The 23,531-nt window shown below is 41.5% G+C and overlaps 1 protein-coding gene across 4 annotated transcripts in view; it reads left to right on the top strand.

The window, feature by feature from the left end:
* Positions 1-212: 212 nt before the first annotated feature.
* The window catches only part of LOC105566126 (histone demethylase UTY-like), an 80,666-nt gene continuing 57,347 nt past the window's right edge, over positions 213-23,531 (top strand). For 2 of the 4 annotated variants that reach the window (XM_012019879.1, XM_012019878.1), the window contains exons 1-3: positions 213-865; positions 1,248-1,501; positions 2,224-2,332. In XM_012019879.1, the coding sequence (XP_011875269.1) occupies positions 798-865; positions 1,248-1,501; positions 2,224-2,332 (431 nt within the window). In that variant the 5' untranslated portion in view covers positions 213-797. Of the gene's footprint in view, positions 866-1,247; positions 1,502-1,618; positions 1,700-2,223; positions 2,333-23,531 lie in introns of those variants that run through there. The other 2 variants (XM_012019880.1, XM_012019881.1) reach the window with 2 other exon arrangements.

Raw genomic sequence — 23,531 nt, 5'->3', positions numbered from 1 at the left:
ATAAGATCCGACTATGAATACCGGCCTATGTTTCGCACAAACTACAGAAGTCGCTGATTTCTCTCATGTAACTTCGCTTATTCAATAAAATTCCGTAAGGACGTAAAACGTAAGCGTAAGAAAACAGATTGGATTTGCTACTGCTTGCGTTATTGCCTTACGTTCTCGACTGCGATTGGTCGATTTTCTTATGCTTACGTTTTACGTCCTTACGGAATTTTATGTGTCAAGGCCTTAACTCTCTGGTGATACTTTGAATTTCTCTTCGCTGCCCGGGAGAGCGTTCAAATTTACCGCCCGACCGAGATTCAAGATGGCGGTGGAGCCACGTGACTCCGGCGGCGCCGCTGCGGCGGCTCCGCGTTCGGCCGCGCTCGGCACTCGTCGGCGTCTCGTGACAGCGTTCGGCTGCCGGCGGCGCGCGAGAGAGGCGTGACTCGCGCGGCGGTTCGGATTTGTGCGCGTTCACGTCAGTTCGTACGACCGCCGCTGTCGCTGTCGTCGTCTCCGCGACCGCTATCTCGCCGATAACTCGGCTCGTCGCGATGAGGTGACGGCGCCGCGGCCGCGAGACTGATTCGCGTATGATCGCGCGCGCGCGCGCGACTTCCTCGACGCAGGATTCCGGAGCAGGCTCGCCGTCGTCGTCGTCGCCGTCGTCGCCGCCGCCGCAGTCATCGTCGCCGCCGTGGCTTCCGTGTCGCGCGGGCCGCGGATGTTGATAGCGCGCGATATCTCACCGGGACCGAGGAGAGAACGAGAGAGAGAGTGAGAGAAGGGGAGCGTGCGTGCGTAAAATGGCACAGGACACCGACGACATCAACCTCACGCCGCAGGAGTTGCAGACGCTGTCGGAGCTGGACAGGTGATTAACTCCGCCCGGTATCTCCGCGTGTTTCGAGCCGCCCGCCCACGGCCGCGGGTGCCGACGCCCCCCCCGGTCATCTGCTCCGTCGCGGTATAACCTAGAAACGCGCGCGCTTGACAGCGCGCGCTCGCGCGCAACCTACTGACACCGTTTGCGCGTTCCCGACCGTACCACATTCCGCGGCTACGCCGCGAGATCTCTCCGAGGTCTCGCGACGACGCGCGGGTGGAAGCGCCGCGGGTCCCTCGACCGCCGGCACGATCGTGCCGGTGGTCGAGACGTCGCGGCGCCCCGAGTTTCTAAGGCGCGAGCTAACGTATGACGATAGAACAATGCTCGACGCGAAGGCAATAACTTTCTCTCTTGTCTGCACGCACAGCCGTCAGTTCGGCTTCCTCAAGCTGAACTCTCCGGAGCAGTCGAAGAAAAAGGCCCTGGTGGTGCGCGCCATCAAGTACCTGGAGCGCATGCTGGTTCAGGCACAGGCGGAGAAGCAACGCAGGAAAGCCGATAGTACAAAAGTGTGCCCGGACGACAAGGAGAACGAGGACGAGGATAAGGGAATAAGCATTGATCCCAAGACGTACTGCAAACTGGGACATTTCCACCTGCTCCTGGAGGATCACAGCAAAGGTACGGGCTTCCTCCCCGTTTTGCCCTCGCGTCGTGAGTTTTTTTCTTGAGACTCGTGGCGCTTACTTGAACGACCGGATCTCAAGTTGACAAAGTTTATTCTTTCCAAAAGGAGAAAGGAGACAAGTGAGACGATTCTTGAAGCGCGAGACATTTTATGAAACAGCCTGGAAAGTTTCACATCCGTCCAAAATTCAAGTTAATAAATTTAAATAAACTTATAATCAGCGAAACTAATTCTATTAAACTGACATTCCGTTAAGATGGAGATTCGATAGATTTTTTTTTGTAATTCAAACTATCCCGAGACTTCGCTAAAGATATTAAATTTCTGATTAACCGAAGCAGAGTATTAATAAAAGAAAATCTAAATTAAAATTAATTCCAATTTGCGAATCGATGAAATTGAAAACATTCTTTCGAGCGAACGGACCAATGTTTTTTTCCTATTTTCTTCTATTTTAAATAAAGACTACCCTGAATAAATCAAATAGTGAGATATCAGGGAGTCGTGTGGCATTAAACTCGAGGCTGTTGACATTCTGGCGATTGAAAAACTTGTCGAACATACGAATAGGAGAGCTTCCTAGGGCTTCGGATCAAATTCCACCGATTAATACGTTTCCTTTAAATCGTCAAACGATTTTTATTTTATTCGATTTTCATTATCGCGGGGCAAACTTATTCCGATGGGTTCATCCTCTCTTTTTTTCTTGTTACAGCGATGTCGGCATATCAGAAGTTCTACGCTTTAAAAGGCGACTACTGGAAGGACGCTTCGTTTCTATACGGCCTGGGTCTCGTTTACTTCCATTTCAACGCCTTCCAATGGTGAGTGCGAATAATTTTTTTTTTTAATTAATCATATGCACTGCAAAAGGAGAGAATGGTGATATCCTATTGCAAAATTATCATGCAACAGTCGATGCGTGAGTATCTCGTGATTTCGATTGTAGTGACATAAATTAAATAAGGTAAGATAAAGTTAATTATGAAATTATTAATCGAAATAAATGAACATAGTGAAACAAAGCGATATAAACTTAAATAAAAATTTATATTTACAATTCAATAAAACCAATTCTACTAAACACTGGCATCCATTCTGTTAAAATAGATTTGATTTTTTTTTTTCATTCAAGCTTTATCGTGAGACTCTATTAAAGATGTTAAATTCCAAATTAACCGAAGGTAAAATCGAGTTTATTTTTTTGACAAGCATGATCGTGTCTGTTTATTTTTCCGAAACTTTGCGGAGAAATATTTCTTCCATCAGAAATCTTTCATTGATGTCTTTTAAATATTTGTACTAGCGAAAGAGGCTTATAATCATCTTTGCCTTTTATTAAAATTAAAATTGCTGGGGTCCAATCGTTTTCATAAGGAAAAGAAACGGCAAACGAAAACCAGTAGCTAGAACAAACGACTATGCAAACTGCGAGCAAAAACGCTGGGTTTTGCTTCTCGCGCGTAATTCTAAACGTAGAGCAGGTCCCGTGGTCACTTAAGGCAGGTCCTAGGAAAGCTGTAAGGGCGAAGGACCCGACCGACGAACGGCAAACATGGCGCCGACAGAAAAAATTCCGCAATCTCTCTCGCAAGAGTTGCTCGCCTTGAGAAGGGGGCGTCGGCCCTTGCATGACGTACACACACGCAGGGTTCATCGTTCCCGTGCATCCTCTCTCTTTCTCTCTTTCTCTCTCTCTCTCTCTCCGTGCATTCTATATTTATTTTTTAATTTTGTATTGCACACGTGACACTGCTCGCCGATAAGAGGTAAGCTGCCCTCTCGGGCGTCGATAAAGCGCGTAGGTCGGAGGGTCGGTAAATCGCGAGCATTCCGCATCGTCGAGTTCCGGCGAGTGAATCTCGATGATGCGTATCGGCGGTTAATAAGGATACCATTACATTTGCCGCGTGATGAAGAGTGACTGCAAAATGTTTCAAATGTTTCAAAATTGAAACGAACACGTCGGTGTCAAATCGAATGCTTGTAGCACAGTGTAACTGATAGGTCCACTCTCTATCGCACATCGGTCCTTTAATCTGTTAACGGATTAAAAAAGAAAATGAAGTAATTAAAGTAATAAGCGTCAGAAACAAATACATACTGCAGGCGAGTCCAAGACGGTGTGGAACTTACGGAAAACTCATGTTCAGCGTGTGAGATGATTGTAGAAGCTATTAGCTTATCCACGCAATAAAATTGAATCATTTCGAGACGGAATCCTGCAAAGAAATTGAACCGCAGGGGGGGGGGGGGGAGATTAATGTGCTCTGCACAAGTCAGCTAAAGTCAAAACGATCTAATAAATACGATGTAATCGGGCAACGTCCAATCATTGAATAAAGAATACTAGGAGGGAGCATGTTATATCGCAGATAATCAAGTAGATGCATTGGGTTAGTTTTACGACGTAAAATGACATCACCGGAAGCACACGTCGGGCGTATACCTCAAGTACGGTGGACGTGTATACCAAAGAAATAACGTTTTCATAGTAATATAATATGTATACTACATTAGCCGCGTTCAGCGGACTGTTGGTTTTACAATTTTTGAAGCTAATCTGTTTTAAGTTACCTGTGTTAAAATTAGATATTATTCCTCTAAAAGAATAACTCACCCTCAGCTTATACCACGCCTGTGCGCAATAAATTCCTCGGAGTAGGAGATTTTGGAGCGTAACTCTGAGTCTAAACGCATTAAAAATAAAAGCCTGGCTGAGATAACATTTCTCGCAATAAGAATAATTTGCACTACGGGGAAAAAGGGCGGGATTGAATGCTAAATGTAATTTTAAATATAATTACAAATCGTTTATCGATTCGAATATGTGAATTTACCGACGAAAATAACTCCCGTAAGAAAAGTGCGTTATGTCCGAAAAGCAGGGTTGGGAAGTAACTTGTTACTTGTAACGAAGTTACAGTAACTTTTTTTGGTAACTTTAACTTAACTTCGTTACTTTCTCTCCATCTGCAACTGTAACTTAACTCAGTTACATTTTTTCGACAACTAGTAACTAATTTAATAGTTACATTAATAGTTACTTTATGTATTTTTTAAACCTCCACAGACCGCGTTAGGTCTTGCATTTCCACATAAACGCTTTTATCGACGCTTAATAATTCAAACGCAAATTAGATATTTTTATTTTCATTGCAAGAAAGTAACTGCAAAGCAACGATTCGTTACTTTTTGAGTAACTGTAACGCGTTACTTTTCAGAATTGGTAACTTGTAACTGCAACTAGTTAAATTTTTAACGAAAAAAACTAGATACTTTCGCGAAGTAACTTTTCCAACCCTGTCGAAAAGAAACCGGCGCGTAGGACAAATGTGGAAAGAAGCGGGTATATGAATTCGCATTTTAATAAATTACAAGTACAGGGGCTATCTACATCTCGCCTCAGACTCGCATTGGCCGATTCTTGTGTGCTGTTTAAAAACAAAAGATTTGTACAAACGTACTGTGAATAATCCACATAGACGCTACTTTGAGCATTTGGTTTTACTTTATCCTTGTAGGCTGCTAACCTTTGTCGAACAATCGAATTTGTACAAAAACAATTGTGTCGCGTTATGAATGTTCGGTAAACTCCTACGATAATACGAGTGGATTGTCGGCCGACCTGTAGATGTCTCTCGTGCCGCGCGAACGAGTCGCCGGCGTGCCTACGTGCCGAACGGCAGCGCGATCATGGCGGCGCCGCCGCCGCCGTCCGATTGGCGCTAGGAGGGTGGGGGGGGGGGCGGGTCGCGGAGGGCGATAATAGGCCAAATATGCACGTCTCTCGTGGAACCGAAATAGAATTTCAGGAGCGCCGTATATACGTAACTCCAGCCATGACGGCGGCAGACGGGGGCCGCGCTACGTGTAAACAAACTCCGGCGGTGAAATTCGCTTACGAATTCCGCCTGTCCGCCCGAACCCGCGCGATCTTATCGCGCATGAGATATCCGCGATTCGGAATTCGCAAGAGAATACACCGTCGAAACGGGGCGCTCCCTTCCCCCTCGTTCGGTGTACGCATATTACATGATTGTTTATAATCGACGCCTTGGTGACTCGACGCAGCAGATTTGACCGAAGGTAACTGAGATCGGGTGACTCGACTGGCGCTCAACTGGAAAACGAAAACAGCGTAAATCCTTACAAACTGCTAGGCGTTTATTAAAATATCAGCGAATTTTTAATATACTAGAGCAACTTGCACGCGCTACGCGCGCGCTATTTGTTTATTTTTATCTTATTTTCATTTATATTTTTGGATTTACTTTTCAGCAATTGTTGTTTGCAACATCTCTCTTTTTTTTTCAAAAATTTACTCTGCGATTTAATTCTTTATTGTCCGATGCGGCATAATACAGCAGTTTATTGAATTTAGTTTTAATGTACTGACCAGAAGATACAAGTAACATAATATGATTATGTCGCAATAATTTATAATGTGTATACACAAATACAAATATTATACGTAATGTTATATAATACGTAAATATTATATAAATGATTTTATATAAAAAATATAAAAAGGGCTAGAGATGCTGTAACGTGATAAATCCTGAAATGTTACTAGGAGTTTTTAATATTTTTTTAAATACACTTTTGTTATTCTTTACATTATATGATGCACAACTTGTTTTTTTTTCTACATAATGTACGTGCTGTCGGACGATACGTGTTGCATTCTCTTCTTTTTTCGCTTGCCGCATTCCTCGCGTTCTGCACGAATAATAACGCGCGCGAATTTGTAAATTGGGTCGGCTTCGCTTAACTACACTAATTGCCAACGTGCCAAAAATAGCCCGCGATTTACCCGGAAGATCGCGCGGGCGGTATGTATCGGACATTGTTCCGCGTGTATTCGCACATTCGTCGCCCTTTCCGCGATCGCGTCCGGGTATTTATGGAGGGATTTAAATCCGCGCATCTTTCTCGATAAGACGCTTTTCGAACGTGAACAAGAAATATACATATATACGCATATACGATATTATAATTCCACGATCGCAAAGCTGAATACTAAGAGAGTATAAAGCTAAAGACTGCATACTAAATAGAGACCCACTTTTTGAATAAAATAAAATTCGGCTGAGTAAAATCTTTTGTACGGAGATATGAGTAAATAAATCCTTTAGTTAATGTAACCGAAATAGTTGGAATATTTAGTAATACTAACGCGTAAATTAGGTTCGGTGAACAAAATGATTAATTATTAATTGAAATCAATGTTTTGATTGTCTTTTTATTTAAACCTTGTTCATTGAACTACATTTGTGTCTTACGCAGTTAAAGAAGCGCTCTCTTAGGTTCATAAGTGATTTATTACATTATAAAGTCTGACTCGCTGCATAAGAATATTTGTCTACTTAGTATAGTAGCGTAAATTATAAAGGATCTATTTTGCAAGAATGCTCTAACGTATATTTTTAGAAGCTATGTGGGATTGAAGAACAAGAGAGAAAGCGCGAAGGGCTGAAAGATGAAAGAGCTACAGAGCTTGCAGAGTAAATCTTCGAATAGATTCCTAAGAAGTTATTTTAAAAAATGTCAATTAAATTTTCGCATTGGAGATCGAGTAATATCGTCTGTGTTGATGAATCTGTCGTGGAATTTAATAGTTGTCAGTGCACACTACACTATACTGCATAACATCTGACTTCATATAACGCATACGCAAAATAACTTATGATATTCAACATACTGAACGATTTAGCAACAAATATAATTAGGTATTTGAGTTGGTCAAGATTGATCCGGCTAGTGAGTCGGATGAGCAACCTTGGATCTTGCCTTCACTGGCCGGATCGATCTTGGGTCTTGCCTTCACTGGTCGAATCGATCTTGGGTCTTGCCTTCACTAGCCGGATCGATCTTGGATAATGCTAATGCCGGCGGTACTGTAACTTTCAAGCCTCACAACTCAACAAATACTGAGTGAAAAAGCACTTTATTATAGTATTTTGGAAAGCTCTCGAGGCAAGCTACAAGAATATGCAATGAAAAATAGGGGATTCTATTTAAAAAAACAAAGTTGAATTTAATATGGCCATGGCACGTTCACTCAAGGTCAAACGAATCACACCATCTTATGTCTCCCTTCAAACCAAACCACTTCTGTCTGAAACGTTTTTCCGTATCTTTTATATTTTTCGAGATATTTGCCTGGGGGTAATTAAAGTAAAACACTATATACTACTGACTGGTATAAACTGTATAGAGTGTTTTATTGTACTGACTCAGTACAATGCTGTCACGTACTGAAGTAACGCTCGCAAAGCGACACTATTTTGTACTATTGCTCGAACGATATTTTTTGAGATATTTGCCTAAGACGATTAAAATAAAACACTGTATGTAACACAAACGCAGTTCAGTGAACAAAGTTTACATAAAGACCAACAAAAAAGTTGATTTTATACAATTAATAATTTTGTTCATTGAACCTAATTTGTGTCTTGCTGTTACTAAATATTTCAAGTAAATAGTTTTGTTGCATTAATTGAGGGATTTGTGTGGCCATATAGAAACAAGAGATTTAGTTAATTCAACCAAATTTTATTTTATTCACCAAAATGGGTCTCAGTGTAGAATTCCACAAAACATTAATAATTAAATACCTTGCTTTTATACCTGTAATATAACGAATATTTTATGTTTTTATTTATTTCAAAAATTATTTCCAAAATATTTTTTATTATTGACACACAAATATATTAACAATCTGAAAGTTTATTTTATTTCTGTATTGTGTTAGGTACATACGTCCAATTTATAATTTCCATTATTTATTTTGTTTACGTACGTATGCAAGTTTATTTAAACATACTGTAACTAATACGTAAACGATCCACGTAGAAGTAATTTTGAAATTTCCTGCTAGAAGTACAACGCGGTAGTTAGTGAAACTGTATCTCCGGAAAGATTTCAAAATTCGGGCAGTGATTTCAAGATTCTCGAGACACTCGCTGTCTCAAGCGAGATGCGGTGCCCCGGGTCCGGCACGTTGCGGGGATAAGAATCGCATTTGCGGTCGCGACCGGTGTGCACAGGGCCGCCGAACACGTGCACACGTCGCCGGGAAGAGCGTGGAAGCCACCATAAAATCGATCGTTCGTTCGTTCGTTCGCTGCCGCTACCGCGACGCATCTCTATGCGTCGCGCGTGACCTAGCGGCGCTCCGCCATGGCGGACGACGCACTGTGGCGGTTCTTCCGTCCCGCGCCCGAAAAGCCGAACGATACGCCCCGGGCTAAAATCCCCTCTTACCTTCCCGCCGGCCTTCCGCCCCTTCGCGACGCGATCCTCTCCCTTCCCGCGCGCGCTCTCGTCCCCGCGTGAATATTCGCCCCGGAGTCGTGGGCTCCGCTCCCTCGAACTTGGCCCGGATTTGTCGCGCGAAATCCGAGAGCGCAGAATTTTGCCTCGGTGGAAGCCGCTCTTTAAACTTGTGTTGTTTATTTGGGAATTTATTTACGCGCATCGAGTTTATTTACGTACGTCCATTAAAAACGAACCACGATGTTTTCGAAGTAAATAGAAATATGTCGCGGATAATCTTGTATCTTCACTAGTTATTGTTGCACTTTTATCGCGTCGTTACGTTTCCGTGAGCGAAATAGGACACGCTAAAAACGCGCGCGACGTAGCACACACGCGCGGCGGCGTGTGAATCACCCTTAGGGTGATGCTGCGTCTCAGTTTTGAGCCCCGAGGGTAAGAGGGAACGAAATCACTGAATAGAAGGGTTGCGTCACGTGTGCAGCGTTACGTGAGAAACGTTCTTTTCTACAATTTACGCACACGTTGTATTTAATTAGAACTTCTAAGCTGGGCGCACTAATTGCAGCTAAACATTTTGAGCATTTTATAACGAAAGTTCATTCTTTAAATAATTTTCAAGTGATTCTCAAGTAATTTCAGTTTCATTCTCACTACGCGACTCGCACAACGCAGTATCGTGTAATACCCAAAAAGAATCGTAAAATTTTTATTAAAGACTCTGCGTAACCCTTTCAGTGAAAATGCTCCTAAGATTTCATTAAACATCCATTCCATTAGTTTAAGTACACTACTTACGCTACCGTGTTTGGCCCATACGTGTCGCATTGCACGTAAAAAATAAACTTGATAATTTCAGCTACTTTGCAGTAGCTAATTTGAATTTAGAGTAAAGGCTAGTCGTTTTGTCACTAAAAGTTGGTTAGACGTAAAATACTTCCATGGCTGCGTTCAAAAACACCACCCGAGTACCCCAGAGTATCATTTTATCCTTGTTTAACATACGGTGAGCAACAAGGATAGAATAATACGCTGGGGTACTCGGGTGGTGTTTCTGAACGCAGTCCATTGCGAGATACAAAGTGGCGGCTATTTCAAAATACGTACCACGCGCGTGATCCCGAGAATGTGACTTGTAATGCCATTTGTTTTCAAATAGCTAATGCTTCTCACTGTTGCGTCTAAGTTCAAAGAGTTAACAGACTGAGATTGGGTAGCAAGAATATTAGCTCTTTCTGTTTCAAAGACACATTTTAGTTGTCGCGGCTACACTTTAGCTCATCTGGCTAATCCTTTCTCTACGTGTGACTCTTCAGAAAATTTTAATTGTCCGAAAATAGTTCATTATTTTCTGCGCCCGCCCGTCTATGAAGCTAAAAATGGGAGAGAATAATCGATACGGGAGGGGGGGGGGGAGGGGTGATAGCGACTAATTACCAATTCAAACGATCCCGTTACGAGGTCCGGCCGGCCATCGGCGAGCGGCCGCCTACGAACGTGCATTCAATTCTCTCTCAACCCTTCCGTACGGCTGATGGAGGGCGGGCGAGCACAAAGCGCAACATGCGCAATTTTATTTACGCGCGTCCCGCGTATACGTGCGCGCGTACACGCATCTCTTTTGGGATGGAGGGGACAAAGACCTGAAGAAAAGTGCTCCAGTGCGGCGCACAATAGCAAATTCATTACCGGGGGACCAACCCTCTCACCGTAGCTTCTCGTTAAACGGGATGCTGCGTTCGTGCCGCCTCAAAACTTTATTTTCACGCGTTAGCTCTGAACCGCGCACGCCACGTCGCGTAGAAATCGCAGTATTGTCTCGCTCAGCAGGTACCAGAAATATTTTTTTCGCTACATTCTTACCGCCGGATTTTTCTGCTCGAAATCCTGTTGTTGCTACGTTAGCAGCGTAACTGTACAAGAAGTAAGTGATAAAATTTAATCTCACAGTAGACGACGTAAGTTTTAATACTTGTGGTAGTTGTTTGAAAATGATCTCACGCGTGTTTGCACTTAACTTCACGCCGTAGTGTGTAAGTCGTAATATTATTTTACCTCCATGATACCACGTGGGTTTTTTTCCGATATTATAGAGATAATTTATTTTACTGTGTTAACAATTTTGCGCCGCAACGGCCAAGCTCTCTCTCTCCTCTTTTTCTCTTTTCTCCCTTCCTTCCCTTATGACTGCGCTTTTTATTCATAGTGACATGAAACACATGTTACGACGTAAAAACAAAACAAAATTTATGTTGGCTGTCGAAATTCAAGTAATTCTGTGTCGTTTTTATTCGCCGTGACGTAAAATTAGGACTAACACGGCAAACAAAATTTTTGAGCTCTGAGAATGAAAGCCCTATGAGGTTTCAACCTCACAAGGTTCACGGTGTTCTCTGAAATTCATTGTGTGTTAAGTTGATACAATAGAACCTTCCGTCCTCACACGGTGCGAATGCTATTTGAATGTTGTATTATTCTAAGGAAATATTCCTTTGTATTCTAACATTGTCCGGTTGAGACACAAATATTTTGTGTAACATTCACCTCCTAAATAGGAAGACGTGTCTCTTTTCTGTTGGAAAGAAGAAGCTTAGGTCACTCGAGATGGAATAAAAATTCACCTTAGGATCAAACCTTTGTGAAATTATTAGAAATTCCTGCGGACTTGCATCACGAGCAAAAAGCGACTAAGGCCAGTATTCATAGTCCGTTTTTATCTTAAGATCACGTTAAGTGATGTCTTAAAATGCTACAGGGACGGGGGTTTTGTGATTGGTTTGAAACATTAAGACTTGAGATGATTTAAAAACCCGACTATGTGAATACCGGCCTATAAATTTGAAATCAAAGTTTTTGAACCCACGATCTCCTTCCGTCATCAAAATACGTCGAGTACTTTTGTAAGGTACGGTGACCTACTTTGAAGGGACAAGCTCGTAGCGCAAGCATTTCTTACGGATATCTGGTTTCGCGATTTTCTACGAGTTCTCGCACGTGTTTGTGAACTCCGTTGCAACGGGTGCAACCACCACCGGGGAACGGGTTGTGCGCCCTGTAGCGAGAGTGCAGGGCGAGGTGCAAGGTGCATGCGAGCTCTGACCCAGATCGCGCGGTCGATATTCCCTGGCCCAGATCCGCTTCTTGAGATTGAATATTTTTTCCACGCAAGCTCGACGAGGACGATGACGACGACGATTAATCGTCAAGATTTTTTTATTCGTTAACTTTCCGCTTAGTGGCTCGACATAGGATTTCGTAAATGTACTTGGTTTCCCGCAGCTTTTAAGTTTCTGTTTAATTCTTCAAGTGCTATAAATCGATCGTTATTTTAGACCACCTCGACAAGATCGAAACGAGGACGCCGTCGTCCGTTCGTGAGAATTCAAACGAATCACACGTTAACCTTTCAATTGTGATAATTGCAATCGAGCGGTATCTTTTTGTCATTTAAGGCGCAGCGATATTATCCAAGTAATACATGGCGATGCAAAATGGTACTCCATACAAATGTCGTTGCACTTCTTGTCGGACATCATTATTGCGGATGAGTTAAACACACGATGCTCCGTGACCGATAGATGACGATAAGGCCGACGACGCCGACGTCGACGTCGACGACGACGACGACGACGATGACGATGGCGACAGCGACGGCGGCGGTGGCGGCGGCGGCGAGTTGCCTCGCCTCGGCGTTCGTCACTTCGCGCGTCGTTCGGCGAGGTCATGGTCAGGCAGCGTGCTGAAACCGAGAGTCAACAAACTCTGGTGGCGGCTCGCTGGCGAACGAGCGAACGAGCGACCGGCCAGTCAGCCAGCTATCCGACCGGACAGTTAACCAACCCACCAAACGTAACCCCGACCACAGTGGCTGATTCTTCGGCCGAGTCGGTAGCGGATTTTGCTTCTGCCTCTCTTTCTCTCCCTCCCCTTTGCCCGTCCCTCCCCTCCCCGTCCACGTCGCCCGACACGTCCACCTAAAAATAATTCGCGATCATTATTTATAGCTCGCCTCTCTTGCGTGACGCTTCCTCGCGACAGGTTCACGATCGACGTCAACGAACCGCGACGATTTCCGAAAGCCCAGGATCTCTTTCTGACACCTGACCCTTGCCGTCGAACCTTTAGTGATCGATGGGGCACTTAAAAATTGTTGCGCTTAATTTTTACGCACAGCTGCGCGAAATATTATTTTCATACGCAATAAACCATTGTTTTCTTTGATAATTTTAGCTTAAGCGGTCGCGATACGACTCTTTTTTTTGTCTTATGAGAGTTTTGTTACGTATCGGAATATTCTGCAATGTCGCCAGCGGTAATTAACAAGTGTTTTCTTGACCATACCTGGCATTTTTAGTAACACAGAAAATTTATTGCGAAAACTATTACCTTGGCCAGGGTTTGAACCTGGACCTCCCTACACTCTAGGCGGGCGTCTCACCAATTCGACCACTGAGGCGTGCGGTAATGTTTGTCGCTTTGTTACGAGGTTTGTGATTTTTACACAACCCGCATATGACTTTGAAATCACGGAAGACAAGGACAAGGTAGATTGATTTGTCATCAATCTAATTGTAAAATATGAAAAGTACAACATAATAATGATGTATTTTACATACACATGCATGATGATTGTATAAACACGATTCTGTTATGTTGCAACTTCTTGGGTCGGGAATAAAATTATTTCGACGGAAATAATTTCAAAGGTCTATTGGGTGCGTATAGAAATTTTCCATTTATTTTCTCAAATCTTATAATCGAATTATCTTTTTTTTTTTTATTTAAAAGCACCTTTTAATAGCCGGCAGCTCAAAGTTGAACGAGGTTAAGGGTGAAATCGGTGACGTTCGCTTATCATCTTAAGGCCAGGCTTCTCATCCCCGGCATCGATAACCAATATTAAACGTAAACGAATTAGAAATACCTCACGTTGTCTCGTCGATTCTCACCGTGTATTTGACATCATTTGTATTATTGCATTTCATATTTGAAGTTAGCCACTTCCAGATCGAACAGGATGTGCCGTATCTAGACATTCGTGCATCGTGATTCACAATTGCGCCTGACAGCTTGACAACTGTAAACGTCCATGCAACATGTTGGGGAAAATTAAACATATGGTTAAAAAGATAAGTGTCGGGTAAACGACAGATTGTGCGGCATTAAATGCTACTCGAGGAGGGGGAAAAAAACGAAACGTGAAACTTTTTAAACGGCAGAACACGATGCACGGGCGTATCGGAGTATGACGCGTTTGCTCGGAAAACGCCTAACTTCAGATGCGAGGGCATAAACTACGCGGAGTGTTCACGCGTAACTAAGTCGAAGCTGGACGAATGAGGGGTTTATCGACATTACAACCCGTGACGTCGTTGTCGTCGTCGTCGTCGTCGTCGCCGACGGCGGCGACGGCGGCACCGCTTGGGACTCTCGTTCGCGTCCGCGGCTCGTGACGTCAACGTAGCCGCGAGCTGGACAGCGAATCGCAGCGCTCCACGTCATCGCGCGCCTCCGCGGCGCGCGTTCGCCCGCTCGCTTCCTCGGCTTTGTATCTCGCGCGCGGCGGAGACAGCGGCGAGTCACGTGACGTCACGGCACGAAGTCTGGGGACGGTGCCGCGCGCGCGGAGGTGAACGACCTCGCGAACTGAGTTCAATACACCACGACGACCATACAGAGAGGAAGAGAGAGAAAGAGAGAGAGAGAGAGAGAGAAAGAGAGAGAGCGAGAGAGAGAGAGAAAGAGAGTGGGGGAGAGCGTGAGAAAGAGAGAGATGTATATATGGGCCGCTAGAGTCCACGACGAGTTCCTGCGTCGTCGTTCGCAGTGTTTCGCTTCTGCCTTCCTTCCCGTGGAAGGAAGGAGCCCTCCTCCACCGCGTCTTCCCTCCATTTTCCTTCACCTCCTCTTCCTCCTCTTCACGTTACGCACGCGAAGCGCGGCGGCGCGCGGTAGCGATCGAGGTGAGATCACTTTAAACAGATTTCCTCGCAAAGGTTATTGAAGGTTTACGCGAATTACAATAGAAAATTCACATTGATAGAGATACGCGAGAGCATTTATCACGGTTATTATTCTGAAAAAGAAATTGCGTACCTACTACTTGTGACAATTAATAGATTTTCTTTCAACATATTTTTGGAAAGATTGGCTGCTAAGAAACAGTTCTTGTCCATATTGTGATACTAACGAGATTTTCTATCATCTTTTTACAGAATTTTGTTTATTAATTTCACAATATGTACATACATATATGTGTATATTGGTAAAATTTAATGTACGTTTTACTATAAAATGACGTGCCACAAACATTTCGGAAACATCGCTAATTGTAAGTAATTTGATAACGTTATCAAATTGTTTGATGTCAAATTAATACGCGGACTAGCAATTCGATAATCTGTTTTATTACGCACAGTGACGTGTGATTGTGCTCGTTTAAAGTGTCTAAAATTTCATTACACGCGACCTCACGCGAGCGCGGATTTCTCTCGCGGGATATTCGGGATCGTAAATTCAGTTCGCTGTTCCTACGGCGTTTAATCGATCTGCTTTTATTTCGGTGTACCTCGTTTCAATTGGTCTGTTTTTCTGCATTTAGCCGAGGAAGTTAAAATTAGTCGACGCGACGCAGCATTACATGTGGAAGTCAGTGACTTCCAGCGATGAACCGAGCTTTCTTCGGTTGGGGTAAAAAAAATTCCTTTCGCGCTGCAACACGGACAGTGCGGAATATGACGTACCGCGAACAATTAATCTGTTAATTAATTATAAAAGAATTAATTAAGCAGTCACTGATTTTGATGCTTCTTTTGAAAGTTACAGATTTTATTGTTAGATAAGAAAGATTTTAAGATCATTTTACGCACAATGAAAAATTTATGTCGCATAAGAGAGAGACGAGATTAAAAATAGTACAAGCTATTATATTATACATATTATATCCTGTGTATGTATGTACATACCTTAAAAAACAACCTTTTTTTAGAAAAAAAAAACAGATAAAAAGGACGCCAAGTATAAGCGCCATCCAGTCAAGAAGTATAGAATTGAATTTTTTGGATATATTTTGTTAGAAAAGAATACATTTGTATTGTCCCTACAAAAGTAATGATATTATCAAATTGCGCCAACTAAAATGGATATTTATACAAACTAGGCACTTGATTATTTTTTGATATTAAAATGTTATATCCAAACAATCGAGCATAAGATTTTACCGAAAGAAATAAAGGGGGCAATAATATTAATGAGACAAATTTTTAATACTTATTCAATACAAATATAATGCAAACAACTTTATATCCTGTGTATGTATGTTTTATATATATATATATATATACCTATGGGATAACTATCCTAAGTTAGTATAAAAGATATAAGGAGATATTCCTTGGCTTAAATTTCATGAAGAAAATGTCTCGTGGACGTCCCAAGCTTTTGTTCCAAGAATAGCGTGTCGCGATATTGATAATTTAAAGATCGCAAGTGATGTGGAAAAGACATTTAACTAATAATGCTTTACAAACCTGTCGTCGCAACAATCATTTATTACAAACATCATAATGTTTTGCGCGCGAGTGCATCTGGCCGAAGCCCCCGCTGCGCGATTTATACGCGATCGTTTCTAACGGATGACGTGAAAGCATGCTGTTGGCGCGAGTCGCGCGAGGTAAGGTGCACCTTGCAGAGCGAGGTGCGTGCTGCCTCCGCCGCCGACCACGTGGCTTTGGCATCTGATAAGGTCAACGGAAACTCACCTCCTAGGCCAAGTTTGCTCAGCACTCTCTTTTTAGGTTATCGAGACCAACTCCCGTAATCGCGCTTGCTCTCAAAGGCGAATTCACAGACGCTCCACCTTTGATCTCTTTCGCGCCAAGTACGAAGAAGTGTTAAATTATACGATTTTATGCAAGGTGTAGGAGTAATTGTAGGAGGAGCTTTTTATACGTTTACGTATACAACTTGCCCGTAATTTTGAAGATTCGAAAGAAAAATTTGCGAATCCGTTTGTTAACTACTTATATCTTGAAATCTGAAAGAAGGCAACACAATTACGCTTGAAATATCAAGCCCAGCTGCATTGTGCATAAGTTTTACTCGTTGCTAAGAATAAATTTTAAATATCACTATATACATTCTTATCTAAGGTCAAGCGTTCTCGATAAGCGCAGTGGCTCACGCACTACTACGATAAGCGCAGTGGCTTGCGCCTCAAGCCACTGTGTTTTTTTTTTATAAATCCGCTATTTCATTCGTTTCCCATACACATTTATCTTTACTGTTCATGTAGTGATGCTGAGTACTAATGCATTCAGTACTACAAATCGCAAACGCGAAAAAAGTTGACATTTTATTGGTAGAAACGTTCGGAGATATTCGTGTTATCACGTGTCAAAATTCGTCTCAACGCGTATAGGAAAATCGAGACTTAATTCGAGTTCATACGCATTTACGAATATGCTTTTTTTATATCAAATGACTTTCCGTTTGAGGAATTAGAACTGCCCGATTTTGCTTTCCGTTGTCAATGATTGAAGATTGAAATCACGTGGTAGATAGATTTCGATCTCCGTTCCCGCAACGCGATCACGAAGAATCGTGGCCGACTTCTATCGATTCGGCTGAAAGTAACAGCGTTTTCCGTCGCGTAAAAGTGAGTTAGTGAGCGAACGACCGTTCTCGTATTGGCGATGTTTCAAGGGCGCAACGCGCGGCAAATAGGGTAAGCCATTTGACATCTTGAACATATGTCAAACGTTACTTGAACATATTTCAATAATAATATTTCTGATTTAGAAAAAAATTGAGAAACTGTAAGCATCGTGATTTTGATCCTACCACCGATTCATTGGTTGGATCAACCACCGATTTTTTATACAAGCCTTGGCTTTCGAGAAAAATCAATGCGTCACTTAAAATGGGCCACCCTGTATATATTTTAAAAAGGTAAAGGCTTTTTAATTTTCTAACGATGTTTTTCAAAAGGAAGTTTTTCACTTCGGCCTTCCGTCCTATGCTTTTGCAAAGATTTGTACATTTGTTGGCGAATTAACGAAATAAAGTCATCAGAAGGAATCGCGTGTTTTTTGGTGTGTATAAATAAACAAGCGGCTGTAACGCGCGGCGGTGTTAGTTAAAAATAATTTAATTCCGTCGCGAAACTGCCGACGAATAAAGCCGAAAAAAGGGGGAAACGAGAGATTGCAACCTCCGCGTGTGTATTTTGGTAACGAAGCCCTCGTCCGTGGAATTTCCATCTTTTCTTTCTTGAAACGCGAACACGTTTAATTCTCTGGCGGTGCTTTTAAGCGCCGCTTAAATCTTTAAAAGATTTAATCTTTTTCAGCGCGAGAACACGAGTTACATGAATAGATCTGCATTTATGTTTAAACGTATTTACAATACCGCGTGTTCTATCATTCATTGAAGTATTTCTATCATTTAAATTCTTTATAATAAAAGAAGAACTTAATAATGTATGAATTTATTGTGATTGTTGAGGCGGGACGAAAGTGTCGCATCCACGGTTTTCAGACACGGCCTAGGAAAAGCGAGATACAATTTCTGTGAAAATAATATACATTCAACTTTCTTTTTTTACGCGGTTTCTCCTTTTCGCATTTTCTTTTTACACGATTCTTTTACGCGGCTTTTCTGAGCAATGTAATTTTTCGAAAAAGTTTTGTAATTTTTTGTGTGTACTCACAGACTTTAAATTTAATTCTTAACGGGCTTTTTAACGGGCATAAGTCCATCGAGGATGACGGATGACACCTCAATTAATCTCTTACTCGATTTCTCTGACTTTTTATTCTCCGACATTGACATTTATTTGGCTGCTTGCGGTGCGTAATTTACACCACTATCGGTGTGCGAGATTATTTATTTTATATCCTTAATTTCTATCCTTTTTCTATTAATGATGCGTTTGTAATTATTTGCACTGACGATGGCATAGTATTGTTGAAACATTCGCATATTCGCTTCATAGGTCTCATAAATATATATTTTTTCGCACTGGCATCCTTAACGACTCATTATTGCGTTTGGCCTTTGTTCTGTTTTTTTGTATTTACACATAACGAGCACGTCATTCCTTTTTTAATTTAATTCCTAATAATGAATCAATGAAAATTTTCAATCGAAAACATATCTCCTATACTATCATGTTAAAAGAGTAGGCCTCATAGTGGATAACTCATTGTCAGTTCGAAGAGCATTCACCTTCCAAGCCCAAAATCCCAGGTTCGAATCCTGGTCTGATCCTAGCCCGTTATTTTTCTCGTCGAAAAATTAATAAATGGCGCGTCTTTTGTTAGTGCCTACCTCCCCGAAGATACATTTCTGTTTATTACTATAGAGTAACGCACACACGCACACGCAGGCACAAAAGAAAGAGAGACTTTAATACTTGTAAGTAAGGAGGAAAAGCGCAATTAATATTTGGTTTAGCAGCGCCAAGTTTTTTCAATAAACAATAATGTCGTGAATCAGGATGTATCCGCGATGTATCCAACAAGTAAATTAGAAAAGGCCATCTTTTAATAAAATATTTATTTGTATTAAAGTTGTTTGCATTATATTTTTATTAAATAAGTATTAAAAGTTTGTCTCATTAATATTATTGCCTCCTTCATTCCTTTCAGTAAAATCTTATGCTCGATTGTTTGGACATAACATTTTAATATGAAAAATAATAAAGTATCTAGTTTGTATAAATATCTATTTTAGTTGGCGCAATTTGATGATATATCATTACTTTTGTAGAGACAATAAAAATGTATTTTTTCTCTAACAAAATATACCCAAATAATTAAATTCTATAATTCTTGATTGGGTGGCGCTAATACTCTAGACAGACACTGTTTTTCAATCCTCGTACAACTTCAATTATATTTCAGTTTCAATTACATTTCAGCTTGGTTATCAATCAGGATTCGATTATCATTCATACATTGTTAATTCACATTTATGCTTTTCAAACTCGGTCATGTAAACAACTTTCCATGCAAATCAGCGTGCGTCCGGTTTTTTTTACACAGTATTTCTAAATAACGCGATTTCTTACACAGAACGTATCTACCGCGAAAAAGAGGAGTAGAGTGACGTTTAAAAAAGTGTATAAAAATGCTTCTACACGGTATGCACGTAGAAAATAATTTTTATAAAACAGTACCGGTATTTTTCAACAAAAATATTTGTTTTATAAAAATTATATTTTTCCATGCGCAGTTAAATTGTATAATAATTAAATTTGGCCGGACTTGAAACGCGGGATAAATCTCTATCGTAATAACGGATTGCGCGAGCGTGTCTTTCCGTGTGGCGTTTATTAATTCTTTGTGCATAACGTTTATGACGTAACGTTTAAATACCGTTCTTTGTTAATCGGCTCGACGTCGTTCAGCGCGCGAGACAGGTGCATTTTTACCGCCTGGCGTAATCGCACGCTCGCGCGTGTAATGTTCGTTACGTGTCGCACGTGCTATTTATAAACTCGCGGATTAGCGCAGTAAGTTTGGAACAAAATAATTGCGCGCGCGTTCGCGCTCGCGTTTTTACATAATTAACCTTCGCGGCGTTATTTACCGCCCCGCTCGTGCCGCGGTATATTACATTCCCCTCCCCGCCCCCCGCGTACGCGCAATAACCGGCTGCTCGCCCGGATAACGGGTCCTTACGCAGCCGCCGCATCAATTCATCGCTCGGCTATGAATCGCCGGCCATATCCTGGCAATCGATTTCCTTCGCTATCGCGTCGAAAAAGCCATATTATTCTTCCACGATAATCGAAGCAATCGATTTCGATTGGGAATTTCTTGCTGGCTCTTCTTTTTCTACGCATTTCGCGCTATTGTTTGTATTTAATTTTACATCGCATCGGTAGAATTCTCCGCGCGAGCTTCAACACGTGCGGACTTCGTCCGTATACGGTTTGGTTATAATAATCGAAGGTTAATGTTACCTAGATCTATGGTGAAATAGTGTCAACTAAACGCACTAATTATTATGACGATATAAATTGGTTAGAGTTAAAACATTGCAGAATTTAGTTGGCTCAACTAAATGCAAAATTTACTCTTTCAAAATGTTAATAATTATTACCGAACGTTTTGCTGTTATTATCAAATTCAGGATTAATAACCAACTTTTTCAAAAAATGTAAGATATTACTAGGTGCATCTTACAAGTTTACCTAGAATTTTTTTTCAGTGTACTTCGTGTGCGACATGTGTATTACGTTTAGAGTAAGAAAGAGAATTAACCGAATGTGTATAAATATTGGAGAACAGAGGAGGAGTGAATACATTTGATTACTAGAGAATATGTAAATGATTTAAATATCGTAATAGAAATAACAATAAGTAAATCTTAGTCAATCGTCGTGATAAAAAGTTTTCGGTGTCGGAATGCGAAAGTGAACGAAGCTTTCTATCGCGGCGCGTGATACGTTCGTAAGTCGCTCAAATCTATAATAAATAACAATTGTGATCAAACGTCGGAACCAGATGCGTATAAAGAAAAAACACATAAAAGGAATCGATAGTACGATCAAAGAAATTGTGGAGTGCGGAATAAAATTGTTTATTTTACGTTATTTACTTCTCTTTTTCAATGAAGAATTGTCCGTTTTTTTAAATTTTTTCTCAATTTGGCGGTTTCGTCGGCAGAAACTTTGAGAATCACTGTAACCCGCGGTGAGTTTCTTCGCCGCTGCGTCGCGCAATAAGAGAAACGAAACCGGAAACTACCGTCGTGTATATTTTGGTAAAAGGAAGGTTCCGGTAACCGGGTAGGGCGGGTGGGATGGCTGAGGAAGGAGCCGCCGATTCCTCGAGTCGCCGCAAAATTCCGGAGCCGACGGTTCCTACACTGGCCGCTGCAGGGGTGGAATCCGATATATACGGCGAGAGAGGCGCGTGTATGTGTCAGACGTATAATCAGACGATTACGTTCTTGTAATAATAGGCCTGAATTCCGAGTAAACCGATTCGCCGCCGATACCTTCTCCTATAGTTCTATATGTGGCCTATGAGAGATTTCAGACGCTCGCAAAAAGAAAAGAAGGGAAAGCAGAGCGCTCGCACAATTTCGTCGACAGCCCCAATCGCAGTTCGGCAATTTCGTTTCTTCTTTTGTTTTTCCGAATCTTGCCCGCTGCAGGTCCAGTCGGAGACGCTTAACTTTGTTGGCTTTTACGTTTAGATGAGAGCCGACCGTTTGAGGAACGTAGAATATTTTCTAACTACGACAACTCAGAGTCGCTACGCAGTTCGATTATTATCGATTTCAACTATCTAGCTGAATACTGTAGTAGGTACTATAATATTGTGGTATGTACTTCCGATGTAAGTACCGTAATATTATGGCATGTATATCCGGTGATAAAGAGAGCTTGATTAAAGGGATGTAGAATATATCCTATGCTAAAGAATGTAAGACTAACTCTAATATCAGTTATTGAAATCTAACTACGTAATAGAAGCGGGGAAACGTATAGCGACGATGTTATTAAAATTTATGCGGTAAGCAAAATTCATAAAAAGGACGACATTCGTGGAAACACTTTTATCATTTGTCATGTCGCCGTACCAGAGCGCGCGAAATCTCAGGCCTGTCATTTGTGTAATACAATCGCTTATAATTAAAAATCTATTATAGCCTCGACATTTTTGTATTAGAATTGTCGTCTTGAAATTTTCTAAAGAATCTATGATCCGGTGGTTTTAGTGCACCCGGTATACAATATACATATAGTAGCATTTATAGTTGATGAATGAGGTGGCCTAAAGTTCGCGCGCTCTCAGGTGTGGTACTAACAATAAGTGTACATAAGATATGCTAGTTTCTAAATTTTTCGAGTGGAATCTCATTCTTTTGGAGTGAGAATTTACTCGAGGAAATAATGAAAATACTGGCAGTGCGAATGGAGTAAAATTTCACTTTTTGAAAGAGTGCTGTTACTCACTTTTTACCTGGATCGATTCTCCAACTCTGAAAAGAGTGCTATGTTTTTCTTCAATCAATTATTGTTGGCAGTATAAAAATTCACGGACGAGAGCTTCGCTATTGTTTGTTCACTATGATAATCGCATATAGAGTCCGTATTCTAATATTCACAGCCCGTACTGAAAATCTATAATGTATATGACAGTTTCGTTTATTCTGCCGACTGTTGCAGAAATGAACCGTCTCAGTCCTTGACGTGGTATATGCCGGACTATCGTAATTTTACTTACGAGTTTGGCGGCCATCTAGTGGCGGAATTTAGTTAAAACCGCACTTTAGAATGAATTTTGGAGTGCTAGCGACTTCACTTTAAAGCTAAGAGTGAAATTCTTCACTCGTTGTCTCGGAATGAATTAATTCACTCCATTGAAGTAAATATTCACTCGAATAGAGTGAAGTGGTCAGTGACACCATGATTCGAGTGAAAATTTCACTCTAAACATTTTAGAGTGTAAGATATGAAACTAATAGTATCATACATTTAAGGCAGACTTCGTGCAAACAGATGTCATTCGATAGTTTGTCCTATTATCGTGCTTGTTTATTTCGTAATATTGTTATTAAAATTTTATCTGCATAGACAATAGTTAAAGTAAATATTAGTAAAAACAAATTTCGACGTTGACAAGAAGGGCGAGGGTAAATTTTCGCCCTTATAAGCACTGTGCGTTGTACATACGACGCCTGAGCGCGCGAACTTTAGACGACCTTATTTGCCGACACAAAATA

Source organism: Vollenhovia emeryi, unplaced genomic scaffold (genome assembly GCF_000949405.1).
Source record: "Vollenhovia emeryi isolate VEMERY1.0 unplaced genomic scaffold, V.emery_V1.0 DF939147.1, whole genome shotgun sequence".
In the NCBI taxonomy this organism is placed as follows: Eukaryota; Metazoa; Arthropoda; class Insecta; order Hymenoptera; family Formicidae; genus Vollenhovia; species Vollenhovia emeryi.
The sequence above is the reverse complement of the archived record's forward strand: the minus strand, read 5'-3'. Positions and strand labels throughout refer to the sequence as shown.